This window comes from Meles meles, chromosome 2 (genome assembly GCF_922984935.1).
Source record: "Meles meles chromosome 2, mMelMel3.1 paternal haplotype, whole genome shotgun sequence".
In the NCBI taxonomy this organism is placed as follows: Eukaryota; Metazoa; Chordata; class Mammalia; order Carnivora; family Mustelidae; genus Meles; species Meles meles.
In genome coordinates, this window is record NC_060067.1 from 25,117,642 (window position 1) to 25,133,765 (window position 16,124).

A 16,124-nucleotide genomic window follows, 5' to 3' on the forward strand; every position below is an offset into this window, starting at 1 on the left:
GTGACTGACTACGATTTGGCAAACTATCAAGCTTGCAAAAGAAGAGCTTTCTGGGTGAGAGGAGAGACGTTCTCAAGATACTCAAGAGGGCCCTGTGGATGCAACGTCTATGACAGTAACCAGGGTGTGTCCTGGGCTGTCCCACCCCATGACGATAAAACTAAAAGACACATTCTTAAGAACAACAGCTTTTGGGGGGAAGGGATGTGAAATCTAGCAAGAGGTAGCAACCTGGGTGAAAATCTGGCAAGAGTATGATATAATCAAGCACTGCTGAAATCATATTAAAATCTCCCCTCTTTTGATAACTGGAAAGATAATAAAAGTTCATTTGGTCACAGTCTTACCTCCAACGGTGCACGCCCCAAGAAGATTCACGATATTCATGTGATTACCGAGGTAACTCAAGACTTTGAGCTCAGACATTAGGGCTTCTCGTTCAGTTAAATGGGCACTTGCTGAAATTAGAAAAATGTTTCATTTCAGCAAAAAGCAAACCCCGCAAGCCAATGCCGAGGGCATGGAGGAGCCTGGGAAAACTTACGTTTGAGCATCTTAACGGCGACAGTCATGGCGGCATCCGACTTAATGAGGCCATATGCGGTAGCCTCAACCACTTTCCCAAAGGCCCCGGCACCCAGAGTTTTTCCTGCAGAGAAGAAGAGAGTAAATGGTGGTGGTGGCACCAAAGGACCATCTGGGTAATTTCAAAGTCAACAATTAAGGAATTGTTAAGGAATTAAGGACAAGTCTGTCTAGAGACATTTCTCCATCAATGCACTTTATGCGAAACCTATCAAAAGCAGTGAAATGTCACAGAAAACAGTCACTGGTCTCGAATGAAAAGAACAAAGGAAGCTAGTGGGGTTCCTAAGTCATTGTCATGTGCACACAAAAAGGTTACATGGAAAGCCCATGTTCATACTGACCAAAACTCAGCCTGTTTCTGGGAAACTCCCATTTATGATCATAAGGAAGTTGTGTTGGGTCTATGTAAACATAATTGTTTCCGTTTATCTCCTCAACAACCTTCCACTGTACTTCATACATGGGTTTCTGGTCGGGGGAAGAAAGGGAGAGATACACCATCTTTTAATGATTATGTTTCAATCACTGCAGCCTTTAGGGTGGAGAACAAATGAAGGATTACCTGTAAATATTTGTAGGTAAGAATCATCACGATAATGCACATCATACCAGCTGCGATCACAAAACCAATCAGCAAAGGTGTGAACAGGGTGTGGGGATGGATTTGTTCTAAAATGAAAGGGGAATGTGGAATCACAACCTATTAGCAGGGATGGCTCATCAACCACAACCGCCTAACCCCAAACTCACCCATCCCCCCACTTCCTTACAGCCCATGGGCAAGGTTCAAAGCCAAGCACATCTCATCAGCTCCTTGCCTTGCTAATATCACCTTATTCTTATGATTCAAAGGAATCTTTTGAAATAACCACTTGAAACCAGACTGCTGTGGAAGCTGAGATTTCTATAGCACAAGAAGAATTTTATGCTGTTTTGTCCATAAAAAGCAGCATTTGATGAACTTTGTACTTCAACCAAATTCCTGCCTCAGACAACCTTAAGAAGTTTCCTTTGTGGATAGTTTCTATTTTCTTCTTTATGCTTTCCTGTATTGTCCAAATTTCCTATACTGAGCAAGAATTTCTTCTACAACCAAGAAAACATGTTTAAAGTGTTCTTTTCACTGGCAGTCCAAGGAAAAAAATCTGGATGAAGAACAATGTAAGATTCTTCCCCTCATTACTCAAAAACTGGAAGTGTACCACTCACTGGCACACACCTTCGCCAGTTCGAGAAAACAAAAACTACGCCCCACACGGGTGGGTGTCCGGTTTCTTTGTCCTCTAACTTCATACCAATTCATCAATTTGCCCACAAGGATCATTTAACTTATGTTAGGAGAGCTAGTCCTCATGAGTCAAATTTTACAGACATTAAAAAAACAACTCAAAAAAAAAAGAAAGAAAGAAAGAAAGAAAGAGCTCAGTGACATAACTTCATAAAAGGCAGTGTTCACTTTCGGACATAGTGTCTGGCAATGTGTTAAAATGCCTGATTTTCAATAACTAAAATCTTAAATTGAATTTAATTTTGGGGCGCCTGGGTGGCTCAGCAGATTAAAGCTTCTGCCTTCGGCTCAGGTCACGATCCTAGGGTCCTGGGATGGAGCTCCGCGTCGGGCTCCATGCTCAGTGGGGGACCTGCTTCCCTTCCTCTCTCTCTGCCTGCCTCTCTGCCTACTTGTGATCTCTGTCAAATAAATAAATAAAATCTGTTAAAAATAAATAAATAGAATTTTAATTTTTAAGTGGCCTTAATTCTCATTATATTTGGCTATAAGGCATATACACTTCCCTATTTTCTCTCTGTACCCCTTTTTTAAAGAGAATGACTGGAAATATGCAATTCACTACACACACATACACACACACATGCACGCATACATACATATGGGCGCACACACGTAAATGCATACGTGTGTGGTTAAGATCACTGCATACGTGTTATCAATGAACTAGTACAGAATGGAACTTAGTGAGTTTGATGACAGCATGGGACAATGTCGAGATTACCAGAAATGACATGGCCATTGATGGAATGGACTTAAAATCATGACTGATATGGTAGGCAGAGCCTAAACATCCCCTTAAAATTGGATTAAAAAGAAATATACCTTTGCTGTTACCTTTAAATGCAAAGTTAAAAAAGGCAGAACTCCTGCCCACATTGTTGTAAGCCCTACACTCGACCGTGCCGTTGTGTTTGAATGCGCTATAATCAATGGAGCTCTGAACCACGAGTTTTCCAGATGGTGAGACAGAGGAGTTTTGCAACTGCACATCCATTGGCCCAACAGGAAGGGAACATCTAGAGGGAAGAAAAGAACAAAAAAATCAATCGCTCAATCACACACACTCGACCTGGCATACTTTCACAACAAAGCTAGCGGGTCATCATCAGAAATTTCCTCTTACAACCAAGAGTGTGAGGACGGATGTGCCCTTCCTGGATGCCGTGATCAAAAAGGGCATGGTGGAAAAGAAGAAACAGGGAGTGAGACAGGAGTCTTAATCAAATACCTGTTCTGGAGACCAGATACTTAAAACTCTCCAGGACTCAGTTCCTGCAGCTAGAAGATGGGGATGGTAAGACCCACGTTAGAGGGTAACTGAAAGGGCTGGAAATAATGAAAGAAAAGATGGCTGGCACACAGTAGACCTGATAAAGTCACTGTGAAAGGAGACAAGAGGGCTGAAGAAAAGACCCAAGAGGAGGCAAGAGTTCAAGTCTACAAGGATGAAGACAGGGCGGCTCCCAACACCCCAGCAGTTGAGATCCTGAGCCAGGTTTTATGGAGGAGACAGAGGCTAGACCACCGGCTTGTACTCCAAGTGGCAAAGCCCATCAGGGGCAGGGCCCAGAGGACCCCATTTTAAATTATGTCCCTCATATACCTAACACTTTTCCAGTCCCTTACCTCACTTTATTTTCCTCGTTAGCACTTAACTGTTTATTTCGTCTTCTGCTCACCTCTACCCCTTAGATATGAACTCACAAAGCAGGGACTCAGGTGCGTTTTGCTCACTAGACCAGCGTCTGGCATACAGCTGGCGCTCCATAAGTGTTTGCTGTATGGGCAACAGTGACTGCTGAGGTAGCCTTCACGGTACAGGCTTTTCCAGGGCTCTCGAGTCCTTCTCACTGTTTCCCAAAGGAAACATTCTACTAAAACTCTGCGGAAAACAACAATCCTATGTAACCTCCTCCAAGTTGTTGTGATAAAAAGGAAGACTCCATGAAAAAATAAAATTTCTATTATTATCCTGACTATTCAATTGTGATGTTACACTAGGCTTTTAAAGCCTGAACACAAAATAGCATCTGATGGATAAAAACAGCCAGGGTGACCCCATTTTCATCTTCAGGTAATGTGAAAGGACAATTTGAGGCTTAAGTGCAGACCGGGAGGGAGAGAAAGCACAATGCCAGACGTGTTCTGCTCAGGGGCTGGGCGCCTCATCAAGGAGAAAACCTTTTAAAAACATGGAGCTTACAAATGCCGGACGTATGTTGTAACTGCACGATCATTACTTTTTGGTAACTTGGCAATTAACTTCTGAGGCAATTTTTTTTCATGATAACTACAGCAGCATTTCCCACACACATTGCCTCTTGTGTATAGAATGGAAATCTAATTACTCTGTCCTGGAAAATTGCTTTATCTACCTGCAGGCTAGAAATTGCATGATAAATCCAAAAGATAACCACCAAAAGAAGAGAAGTCACTCAGTAATCATTTTTCAGCAAACCAAATTAACGTCTACCACAAAAAACACAGCAATTATGCCCCCCCCAAAAGCCACATGTATAGAAAAATATAATCAAACAAATATAATCAAACAAATTTTAAAAAGAATCTGAAAATCTATCCGACACGCAACTACACTATAGCCCTTCCCTCACGCGTGTCAAGGAGTACCCAAAACAATCCTCTCACCTCGGCTCGGTTCCTGGACAAAAATACCAATCTACTGTGGGCTCTGGGAATCCAGATACCACACACTGGAGCATGCCATTCACGAGACTTTCATGACTCAGGATTTCTGGTTTGGCTGCAGGAAGAGAGAAACGGCCATTCGTCAGGCTGCTGGAAAACTTCATCACAACTCCCCCTGTACACACACACACACACACGCGCACGCATGCACGCACACACACACACACAGTTTTCGAATCTTCAGAACTTTCCTTGAGGCTGAAGAGGACGACCCTGTGGGAACACGTTCAAGGGGGTAGAAATCGGCAGCTGTGAGTGGAAGGCACAGGGAGGCAGAGGTGAGGATCAGACCAGGAAAGGCTTTCACAGTTAGAGATGCCCGGCCCCAGTGTAGACGGTCTACAATGCAGATATGGGGGTCCCTGAGAACTTCCTGTTTGGGGACGATGGAAGTGGGGTTCGTAGGACCCCTGGCCGGGTTTCTGTCTCCAGTGAGGCAGAATCTGAAAGACTGCTTCTAACCCAAACTTTAGGATTCCAGACTGTTGTGAAGGTGGAAATCCTGTTTAAGATTCCTGCCATCAGAATTTCAAATGACTGAATCTGCCACAGGAATTTCAAGTTATGGTGCAGACTGGAGTGGATAAAATTAAGAGGACTTACAGGAAAAGAGAAGCGCCCCCTCCCCCGCCATCCCCTCCTACAGGAATGTCCTTTCTGGGGTGGGGAGGGGCAGAAGGGAGTGGCTGGAAATAAAAGAAGTGAATCACCCTATTTAGAGAAGGCAAAACACAAGCGTGAAATACAATATGGGCTTTTAACTCCAAATTTGTATTTCAAATGCAAAATATGGACAGAAAATTATAACAGGAAACCAGCCCAAGAGTTTTATTCATACGCACATCTAAACCTGTGTACAATCACGGAAAAGCTAAGTTGTATCAGCAGGAATGCTCTAATTTGACATTTCTGGGTAATGACAATAATCAACAGGTATTCAATCAAGAGTGCCTGAAGCACTGCGAATTCCTGAGATTATTTTCTAAAGGGAAAGGAAAATGAACTTAATAATTCAGTTGTTCTTTTTTCTTTTTTAAAGATTTTATTTATTTATTTATTTGAGAGAGAGGGAACACATAAGCAGGGGAGCAGCAGGCAGAAAGAGAGGGAGAAGCAGACTCCCCGCTGAGCAGGGAGCCTGGGACTGGATCCCAGGACCCCGGGATCATGACATGAGCCAAAGGCAGAGGCTTAACCGACTGAGCCACAGGCGCCCTATTACGTTCAGCTGTTCTACTGGAAATATACCTGAAGTTTTCTAACCCTTTAAGAGTAAGTAAGCTAAGTTGTAGAATCTGTCAGCAGGGGCGGGGATGTGCTTGCCCCGAGTCCTCAGTCCAGCATCAGGACAGAACTCTGGGACCTGCACGCAGGGCAGGCGCACCTGTACACGGGCTCCCACGCTCGCCAATTCTCTGCCCTCCATCAAGTCTCCTCATGTGTGATACGCGAGCAACAACAGTACCATCTCACAGAGATACTACGAGAATTCAATGAGATCGAGTGCACGAAGAAGCAGGATTCTCAGACAGGAAACAGATTTATTCATTATTAATTTATTAACGATTCAGTTACTATTTTCTATTCAGAGTACCTCCCTTTGGTTAATCAAGTCTGCTACCAATTAAATTAACTGTCTTTGCCCCTCTGAATATTCTCTTCAGTGATCTAAAAACGGCTTAAGATGGGGTGAGAATTAATGTGCTCGTGTTTTAACCCGATGCACCGGGACTCTGACCTCGCTCGTGTTGCAACGGATAGGAAAACCGGAGGTGGTGAGAAGGCAGGACTGACAGATCAGAGGCTTAGGGGCTGATTTCTTCAAAGCAAGGGGGGGGCACTGTAGAACAGCCTCTCAGCACCTCACCTCCTTGCAGGCAAAATGGCTTGGCGGGGAGCAGAGTCCACACGCGTGGCACGCCCACCTGTCACGGAGCCTGGCCCTGGGGACAGCCAGGCCATTTGGCTCACACACACACACACACAAGAGCAGCACTGCAAAGCGATCTCAAGGTAGGAGCACCCTTGAGAGTTTGGATGCAATGCCAGCTTTCACAAATAGAGCAAGAAGACGAGCCACCGTCTTGCGAAAGCATCCATCTGGCAAGTCTCATTTAATTATCATGGGCAACTGTGTGATGGGGCTGAAAAGTAGGACAGAACACAAAAAAACAGTGGAACTTTAGGAGAATGCTATTTGCTGAGGACGGCAGGCGCCATAAGGCAGGTCTCTCTGTGACTCTTCTCAAGTGTCACCTCCTCTTCCAAGCCATCCTCAACTCTCCAAAGCCAAGTGGGTCGGTCTCTCCTCCCTATTCCCGCAGCGCGTGAGAGCGCCTGACCCTCTTATACAACATCCTGGTCTGCCTCCTCCATCAGACTCTATGTTCTCCAGGGAAGAACCCCATTTTACCACTGGTACCTCGGAGTAGAGTCTGACCTGGGGCAGAAACAGGGTAAGAGCTGTCTGAACGATGAAGTCCCCTCCAAAGAACCAAGATCCTCAGAGTTGAAGGAATTCTATCAGAATCCCAAGAAGGGACCTGGGAGAAGAGCCTGATGGCGACTTTGCTGGGTAGGGACGCGATTTCCACTTTTCTATCAGTGGGCCATCAGACTGCCACAAGTCTACCTGGTCATGTGACTTTTGCTTAAACACCGACATTAATGGGGAGAGGGGGGTGGGTCAACACAGAGATGCCGAAGATAACTGGAAAGGACACAGATGGGAATCAAGGTCCTAAGACTGATTCCCTCATATCGACATTCCCTCCTAATGCCACACAAGAGATTTTTCAGAGTGGAATTAAATATAAACTCAATAGGAAAAAAAGAAAGCTGAAGGGGTACCTTAAGATGTTAACAATGGTTACCCCCGGGTACTCAGGTTATGGATAGTTTCTATTCTATTCTTTTGACTTATTTTCTAATTTTTTTTTACCATGAACATGCAGCTAGCTAATAATGAACCAATAAAACATTTTTTAATTAAAAAACTTGGACCAGCTCAAAATTACATAATCAGTTACATTTCGCTCTGGCTGTAAGTGCTCCAGATCCAAGCCTTCCAGCGTGACACCTGGTAGCAGTTACACAAGGGCCAGCCCTGGCGAGTGGTGCGGTCCGGCTGGCCTACTTGTTCCCGAGTGCTGGTTAACTGGGCAGGTTTTTAAGTTACTGTCTCGGGCCAGTTGTAACCCGAGGCTAGCAGAGCAGCTTCTGTCCTGTTGGTCCTTAGCCTGGCCAACCAAGCTCAGAAAGTCTTTAAACCTTAATGTGCATTCGAAGGACTAAGAAAAAAAATTAAAACAGACATCCGTGCCCCACCGTCCCCAATTCCAGAGATCCCAGAGATACAGAACGCTGAGGATCTGACCCAGCAATGTGCCTTTTTACCGTACCTACAAAAGACCCTGATCAGGGTGGGGACAAGGGTGAGGCAAGAGAAGCACGTAGGGTGTGGAATCTGAGAAGGCACCCACCCTCCTCAAGGTCTTACAAATACAGGGCTGGCACCGTGAGTGAGCACCTCCTTAACTTTACACCCCAGGCGCCTCACCCTAATCCCAGCCGAGTCCCTAACATCGGTGATGACAGACCTCGTTTTGAAAAGGCTAAATTACATGAGTACGGTTTCAGCTGTACATGGCAAGTTGCACTATGAAAATGTTTAATGCATAAAGAATGAGCTAGGTACAAATCTGATTCCTAAAAATGAAAATCTGGGCTCATCTGCATTTTGTAAGTGCCTCAATGCACTGTGTAAGGCATTAAATATGCATTTTGCTTTTAAAGATACATAACTCTGCCACTCTCCAGGTTAAATCTGAGCTGTGGTTTTGGAGATATTCTGCAATCAGCACTATACCAAATGACACATTCCCCTAATTCCTCCCAAGTTGGAGGTTCAGATAAGCCTAAGAGGTGCATGAGTTATGTATTTCCTGCGGAGATTAAGAAAATAGCCTTTTCTCCTTTCAAAGCATTGTGGACCTGAGTCATTCCAGTGTCTCCAACAACACTGATCAACTCGTAGGCTGATTTTAGAGTGCTTATGACTCCACAGAGAATTTATGGCTCATGCAATTAAAAATCCTAACCATTTGCCGATTTACCCCCAAAGATATGTGATCTTGAAAAATATTCCTTTTCGCCACCATCAGGTCCATACGGAAGGCAAGAACAAAACAAATTTTTAAGAACACAGCACAGATAATGAGAGCTGGGGCGGGGGTGGAAAGAGAGGCACAAGGAACGGAGGGAAGGAAAGCATTTCTGAGCAGAGCTCCTCTCGCCCCTGACCACCTCGACCAGCTCCTGCCGTAAATGCACACTTGCCCACGCGCTATAATCAGCAAAGAACACAGACTGCAGTCTCCTAACAATAAAACACTAAACGAGGAGGGATCGTGAGGATGCATTTTGTTTTTACAACTGAGGGTCGGCGGGCGTTTAACAGACGCACAGCAATGCTCTGCAGCAACTGGTCACGATCCGGGCCTGCGTCGATAAAGGAACTTAAATCAGCTGCAACAGGCGTACAAAAAAATGCAGGTTGACTTTTACTTATATAAAAGTATACTTTAAAAAAAAATCCCCAGAATAGATATTTTGAAAATGCATTTTGTTTATACACATTCCTTTTGGTTTTTGTTTGTTTGGTTTTTTTTTTTGTCTTAAAGATTGCCAGGAGGGGGTGCCTGGGTGGCTCAGTCGGTTCGGCTCTTGGTTTTCCAGGAGATTCAGCCCCGCAGCACGGAGCCTACTTAAGATTCTTTCCCTCTCCCTCTCCCACTCCCTGACACCCCTCTCTCCCTCCCTTAAGAAAAAAAAAAAAATTGCCAGAAACTGGCATATGGGCACTTTGGTAGAGTTTAACAAATGAAACAAAACTTCAACTACAATCACCTGTATCCAGCTGTCTTTAACAGGAGTGTTTACCATTAAAAACAAACAAACAAACAAAACCCCACCCTCCCAATGAAGTGATATTCTAAACTAGGGGTAAGCTAACTTTCATTGTAAAGGCTGAAGCAGTAAATAATTCAGGCTCTGTGGGCCTTAGGGTCTAGGGTCTCTCCTGCACATATTCGACTGTTCACTGTATACCACAAATGTAGCCAGACATGCAAACCAATGTGCACAGCTGTGTTCAATAAACTTTACTTATGGACACTGACATTTGAATTTTATTTTCATGTCTCACAAAAATCCTCTGATTTCTTTTTTCAACCATTCAAAAAAAAGGTCTTAGTCTAGGCGCCCTTCAAAAACAGGCCGCAGGCGGAATCTGGACCCAGGACTATTCTGTCTATAGAGCCATTAAAGATCTCCCAGTCCTGAGATTACATTAAAACAGTAAAGGGAGGGGCGCCTGGGTGGCTCAGTGGGTTGAAGCCTCTGCCTTCGGCTCAGGTATGATCCCAGGGATCAAGCCCCGCATTGGGCTCCCTGCTCAGCAGGAAGCCTACTTCTCCCGATCTCCCTCCCCCTGCTTGTGTTCCCTCTCTCGCTGTGTCTCTGTCAAATAAATACATAAAATCTTAAAAAGTCACCATGCATGATTTCCAGGGGCACCACGGAATGGATGCACGTGACCCAAACAGGTGGAGAACGGATATGGACACACAACATGGAGGGCAGCCATGGGTTAAATGCTAGTTTTCTACTCAGGAAAAGCAGTGAATCCATTCTGTGACATGATTCAAAAATGGAGGATAAGGGTTATGGACATAAAATACTTGGAAGAATTCTGCATCTCTTCTTGGGTTAATTTAAATTTACACTAAATTATAGGTGAACCTGTGCACACGTATCCACCAAGGGGGCTAATTTGATGTAAAAATCTATCTAGCTCCACTGGAAAGGAAACTTCCAAATTGTCCAGGTTCCACTCACAGGAAGGAAAGTCCTCATACTCTTTTTAGGAAACGATGCCCCAAGTTCAGGGTCAAATCCTAGCAAAAGTTGACCTGGTTACAGAACTTAAACCTGTTTCTCCTGCTTTGCTGCCATAAACGTGAAACATGGGCCAGACCACATCAACAAAGGGCTCACCATCTAGACAGGTCACCTGTCGTCAAACAGGCTCAGGGTTTTACTAGATCCCCCCAAATCAGCAACACCAGACCACCTTTTCTCATGACACACGAAGGAAGAAGAATACCGACACATTTCCTAAGTGTTCTTCAGAATGTAAGAGAATCCAATTCTACTTTAAAAGTAGGCTGCCATGAGATCCCTTTTTTTCTTTCAACTCAAATGTCTCCCGCAATTCTTGTAGCCACAGAGATCTTCATTAGGAGGAAGAGATATGAAAGGGTCACATCAAAACAACACTCATAACTCCCGAGCAATTGAACAACAAAAACTCATTTCAAATTCAGTAATAGAGAATAAAAACAGAGCTCAGATCCTGTCAGGTATCACCAATGAACACACACTACCTATAAAAAGATTAATGTAAAAAGACAAGTGCCTATTTTTACATGGATTAGCAACCCCAGGAAGAAGATCTGAAAATTATTCCTTAATTTAGAACTGTCCCAAAAGCCAGTACAGTGTATCTTCTGTGACATATGTTTGAGACATGGGAGCATGGAAGATAATGACAGATGATAACCTTATTTGTTGCCAGGCACTTAGGCAAGGTCGCTCAGTTGAGATTAAACAAGATAATTATAAACCTTAAATAAGCATCTGATGGGTTTCTTTAAAACCCCAGTCACATCATTTGCGACCCAATCCGTACTCCACAATGTTTCAAAACTGTGCCAGATGTGGGGTAAGAAAAATTATGCACAATCCATGCAATGAGATACCAAAATGAGGTTGCAAAAGAATATTCCGTATCATGGAAAGGTGTGCACAATGCATTCAGCACCAAAACACAAACTAATGAAGCAATATGACCTCATTGTTGTTTCAAAAAAAAAAAAAAGTTTAAAAAAATGCTCAGGAAGAACATATACAGTAAGGGATATATTAGGAATAATAATCTATAAAATGTAAATACTTTAAGAGGTACAATTAAAACTTGCTTATTTTTGCTTATTTCCACTTCCTATCCCTCACGTTAACATTTTTATAATAAGAAAAAATTGTTTTAAGAACATATGTATATAAATGTTTGCACAAACCAAGCTACATTTCTGGTTACTATGATAGCTTTATAGCAAATTTTCCAAGGCAAGTAAATAAATCAGAAAGGAGTTCTAGTCGGCACTGATTGTATTTTAATGTTTAAGAATTCCAATAATTTGGGGGTGCCTGGGTGGCTCAGTCGGTTGACCATCCAACTCTTGATTTCAGCTCTGATCATGATCCTGGGGTCGTGGGCTCGAAGCCCTGCATGGGGCTTTACTCTGGGCTGGGTGTGGAGCCTCTTGGGGCTTGCTCTCTCTCTCCCTCCGTCCCTCCCCACTGCTTGCGCTCTCCCTTTCTCCTAAAAAAAAAAAAAAAAATTCCAATAATTTAAGAGTAGATATAATAGAATCCATCTTGTAGAAAAAAAAAACCCACTGAAAATCAAAGCCTCTCAAGCAAAACTCAACAGTGGTGTGTGAGTCGTAAGCCTTAAAATGTTTAGCCTCTAACTCAAATATGGTTTGGACACCCAAGTATCTGGAAGGTCCTATCAGCCCTAAAAAAAAGGGAGACAGAAGGTAGAAAACATTCCTACCATCCGAAGAGGCAAAGTTCTAGTAACTATGCTCTCATCTCATGGTGATCCTAAAAGGCACAGACCCAAAGCCCCCAGACTAAGCCATCCTTGAGGGCCACCCCACACTACCATCTAAACCTGGGTGAAGATCCCTGAGACCTCCAGCCAGGTATGTGACCGAGAGGGCTGGCTGGCAGGCAGTCCAAGCCGTTTCTCCACTAGGCCGACTTGACAGAACGCCCTCCCCTTCCGCAAAAGTACTCCTTTGTTTGCAAGGTGTTACCCTTCAAGGGTGGCTTCTCCTTAGAAGGAGAGCTTAGCCACCCACACCTAGATTGAACTACCACCAAAAATGCATAAAAGGCAGCCCAAAGTCTCCCAAAGTCTGCAAATGCGGTCCAAGAGAAACTTTCTCATCAAGAGACCTCATTCTGGGTGACTTATCACTTGGACGGATGCGGGTACACACTGTGCGGTCTATAAATAATTGCTCATACCAGACCGGATATTAATTACATGATATGGTGATTTAGAAATGATGCATTATTTAGCATTTCCTCAAATCGTTTCAACCCCCTTTGAACACTCTGAAGTAGAGTCGGTGACTTTGAGGGTTAATCTGGTGCAGTTCAGCAGTCATTTTGGATGGCCAGTCTAGGTTAACATTAGTGTTCCACGTAAGCCCAACAGTGCAGGCAAGCCCCGGGTTCTTGGTATCTTGCTCGTCCCTCCTACCTTCCTGTTACCACAGCTGAGCACCACAGTCCTCTGACTCAACCCGCTAGCTCTGTCGTTAAAGGGTAGACCTTTAAGACTGAGGAGAGACCTATTTATGACCCCGAGAGACCATGTACCACAAATTTTAGATTCATAACGCTGATCAGGAAATGTTACAGATAATGTTTTAAAGAGGCATTTTAAGGTTACCAGCAAATCAAGACCAAAATGAGCTTTCACCCACAGTTAGCGTGTCTATTACCAAAAAAAAAAAAAAGAAAGAAAGAAAGAACAAATGTGGATAAGGGTATGGAGAAGAAGGAACCCTCACGCACTGGTGCTGGGAATGCAGTGGTACAGGTGATGTGGAAAAGAGCATGGAGGTACCCTAAGAATTAAAAATAGAACTACTCTATGATCCAGCAATGAATCCCACTTCTTGGTATGTATCCTAAGGAAACCAAACTATCACCCTGAAGAGAGATCTGTGCTCCTATGTTCACTGCGGTGTTATTCACAATTGCCAAGGTATGGAAACAACCTAAATTTCCTTCGATGGATGACTATAGAGAAGAGGAAACAACCTAAATTTCCTTCGATGGATGACTATAGAGAAGAAAATGTGACACACACATACACCAACACACTGGAATATTATTCCGCCTTAAAAAGTAGGAGATCAGGGGCGCCTGGTTGGCTCAGTTAGTTAAGCATTTGCCTTCGGCTCAGGTCATGATCCTGGGGTCCTGAGATCGAGCCCCGCATCGGGCTCTCTGCTCAGCAGGGGGCTTTCTTCTCCTTCTGTCCCTACTCCTGCTCATGCTCACTCTCTGTCTCTCTCTCTCGGATAAATAAATAAAATCTTAAAAAAAAAAAAAGGAAATCCTGCCATTTGTGACAACATGGATAAAGCTCGAAGGCATTATGTGACACGAAATAAGCCCCACAGAAAGACAAATACTTAAACAAGTTCATCCCTTAAGCAAGTTCATCAAAAAAGAGCAGAACAGTGGTTATCAAGGCCTAAGAGACAGGGGAAATCGGGAGAGGCATTAAAGGAATACGAACAGGCAGAAGACGGGTAAGTTCTAAGGAGCTAATGAATTACATGGGGACTGTAGTTGGTAACACCGAAATCTGATATAACTGAAAGTTGATATAACCGAAATTTGCTAAGAAAGTAGAATTTAAGGGTTCCCACAAAAAAACCTCACTAAACACCCTGCCTCCCAAAAAACCCAGAAAACCAAAACCAAAAAGGGTAAACATATAAGGTGACAAATGTGTTAATTAACTTGATGGGGGGGGCAGGGGAGTCCTTTCAAAATGTTTACATGTATCAAGGTCGTCATGTATACGCTTCAAATACTTTACAGTTTTGTCAAGTGTCCCCCAAAAGAGCTGGAAAAAAAAAAGTCTACTGGATCTTCTTAAAATCATTCCACGTGTTTGAAAAACTGCTTTATCATATTAATTATACTTTCCACAATTATGGACATTCCTTCAGGATTCACATGGGATTATTTGAAATTATATGCCAAAATAAACTTGTAAAATATGTACGTTACTGATTTACATTTAACTCCACTAAAACGTTTGAAATGTATCCCAGAAATATTGGGTGGAAAGGGGAAAGAGCACGTGTGTCATTTAGAGTAAAATGTACATTTGGCCTTTATTTGTCCTGGATCTGGTAAAAACCTTACTGTGTGACAGTGATTGTTAAGCAAGCAGTCCATGGGTTTCTAACTGAGTATCGCAGGCTACCTACAGAATCTCGGTGGTGTCGCTTTTTCTAATACCTCCAGGAATTTTGGAAAGAGTAGGTCCTATTAGGAAAGCACTTTGCCTATATTATGTCACTGTAGCTAAATATACTTAAGAGGAAAAAAAAGCACTTTTGCGTGGTTGTGTAGATTTCAGAATTCTACTTTCCTCCCCATTTTGATCTGCAAAGCCAACAAATGGTCATTTTCACCAAGGATCTCCAACTTCTTTTTAGAACTAAGAATCCAATTTCTGTATACATCTTCCACAAGCCTGGCAAGGGTGATTGTAGTAATGTAAATTCAATGCAAAGAATCACTGGCTTTTGTTGTTTTTTAATGAAAACTCCCCCACCATGTCCCCTTCCCAAAAAAAGGTGGGGGGTGCCTGGGTGGCTCAGTCAGTGAAGCATCTGACTCTTGATTTCAGCTTGGGTCATGATCTCGGGGGTGTGAGACCAAGCCCCACGTCGGGCTCCACGCAGGATGTGGAGTCTGCTTCAGATTCTCTTCCTCTCTCTCTCCCTCTGCACCTCTCCACTCCCAGCCCACACTCTCTCTGATTCTCTCTAAACGAAATCAAAAAACCTCCCATCACTTTCCACTGGAAGTTCTGCTGAAAAACAGCAAACATGTTATACAGCTCCTGGCCTTTATAAATCACCTTTAATGCCACAGAGCCAACTGAACAGACCCAGGGAAATCATAGCTTGGTTAGAGAAGGTAAAAACAGACTTAAAACATTTTCAAGTTTAATATGCTACATATTTTTCTCTAACACAGAATATGGCATTTTTTAAAGCCTCCCACATAAGCAATTAAAACACACACACACGCATACGCACACACCCAATGTACTCAAATTTGCATGTGGAGTTTTTAAAACAAATGACTTTTTCAACCATCAAACATTCAACCATTCAAAATCACGGATTTTCATAAGCATTTCTCAGCACTGAATCTATTAAGCAATTATGCATCAATGTCACTGAATAAAAGTCACTGAATTTCTGCACTAATATTATGCATTTATTATTCTGATTTTTATCAGTTCTAATTTTTGCACAGCCGAATTCCTTTCATCCTTGGGGCTAAGCTTATTTACAGAATTAATCACACAGCAGATCTACGGAGGCATTTGGCTCAGCTAAAACATTATGTCAAAATGGACACAACTGCTCCAATTTTAAGTTTCAAAACTGTTTTTGAATACTTTGGATTTTGCCATTCCAAAATCTCTTTCAATTTAAAAAAAAAAATCAAAAAGTAATTAGCTACCTTTATCTGTAAAGACCAATTGGACACACTTCACAAGAGGTAGATGTTTTTAAGTTTCACACAAAATTACCACCCGTCAAGGCCTTTGGAGCTCCAGAAATCCGACGGGTTAGGT

At 43.1% G+C, this 16,124-nt stretch overlaps 1 protein-coding gene across 4 annotated transcripts in view; it reads right to left on the reverse strand.

Moving 5' to 3' along the window:
- The window catches only part of KIT (KIT proto-oncogene, receptor tyrosine kinase), an 85,122-nt gene that overhangs the window by 13,078 nt on the left and 55,920 nt on the right, over window positions 1-16,124 (reverse strand). For 2 of the 4 annotated variants that reach the window (XM_045997700.1, XM_045997699.1), the window contains exons 8-13: window positions 4,526-4,640; window positions 2,714-2,895; window positions 1,151-1,257; window positions 930-1,056; window positions 545-649; window positions 348-458 (exon numbers count right to left, since the gene is read on the reverse strand). In XM_045997700.1, coding sequence (XP_045853656.1) covers window positions 348-458; window positions 545-649; window positions 930-1,056; window positions 1,151-1,257; window positions 2,714-2,895; window positions 4,526-4,640 — 747 coding nt within the window. Of the gene's footprint in view, window positions 1-347; window positions 459-544; window positions 650-929; window positions 1,057-1,150; window positions 1,258-2,701; window positions 2,896-4,525; window positions 4,641-16,124 lie in introns of all 4 variants that reach the window. The other 2 variants (XM_045997698.1, XM_045997697.1) reach the window with 1 other exon arrangement.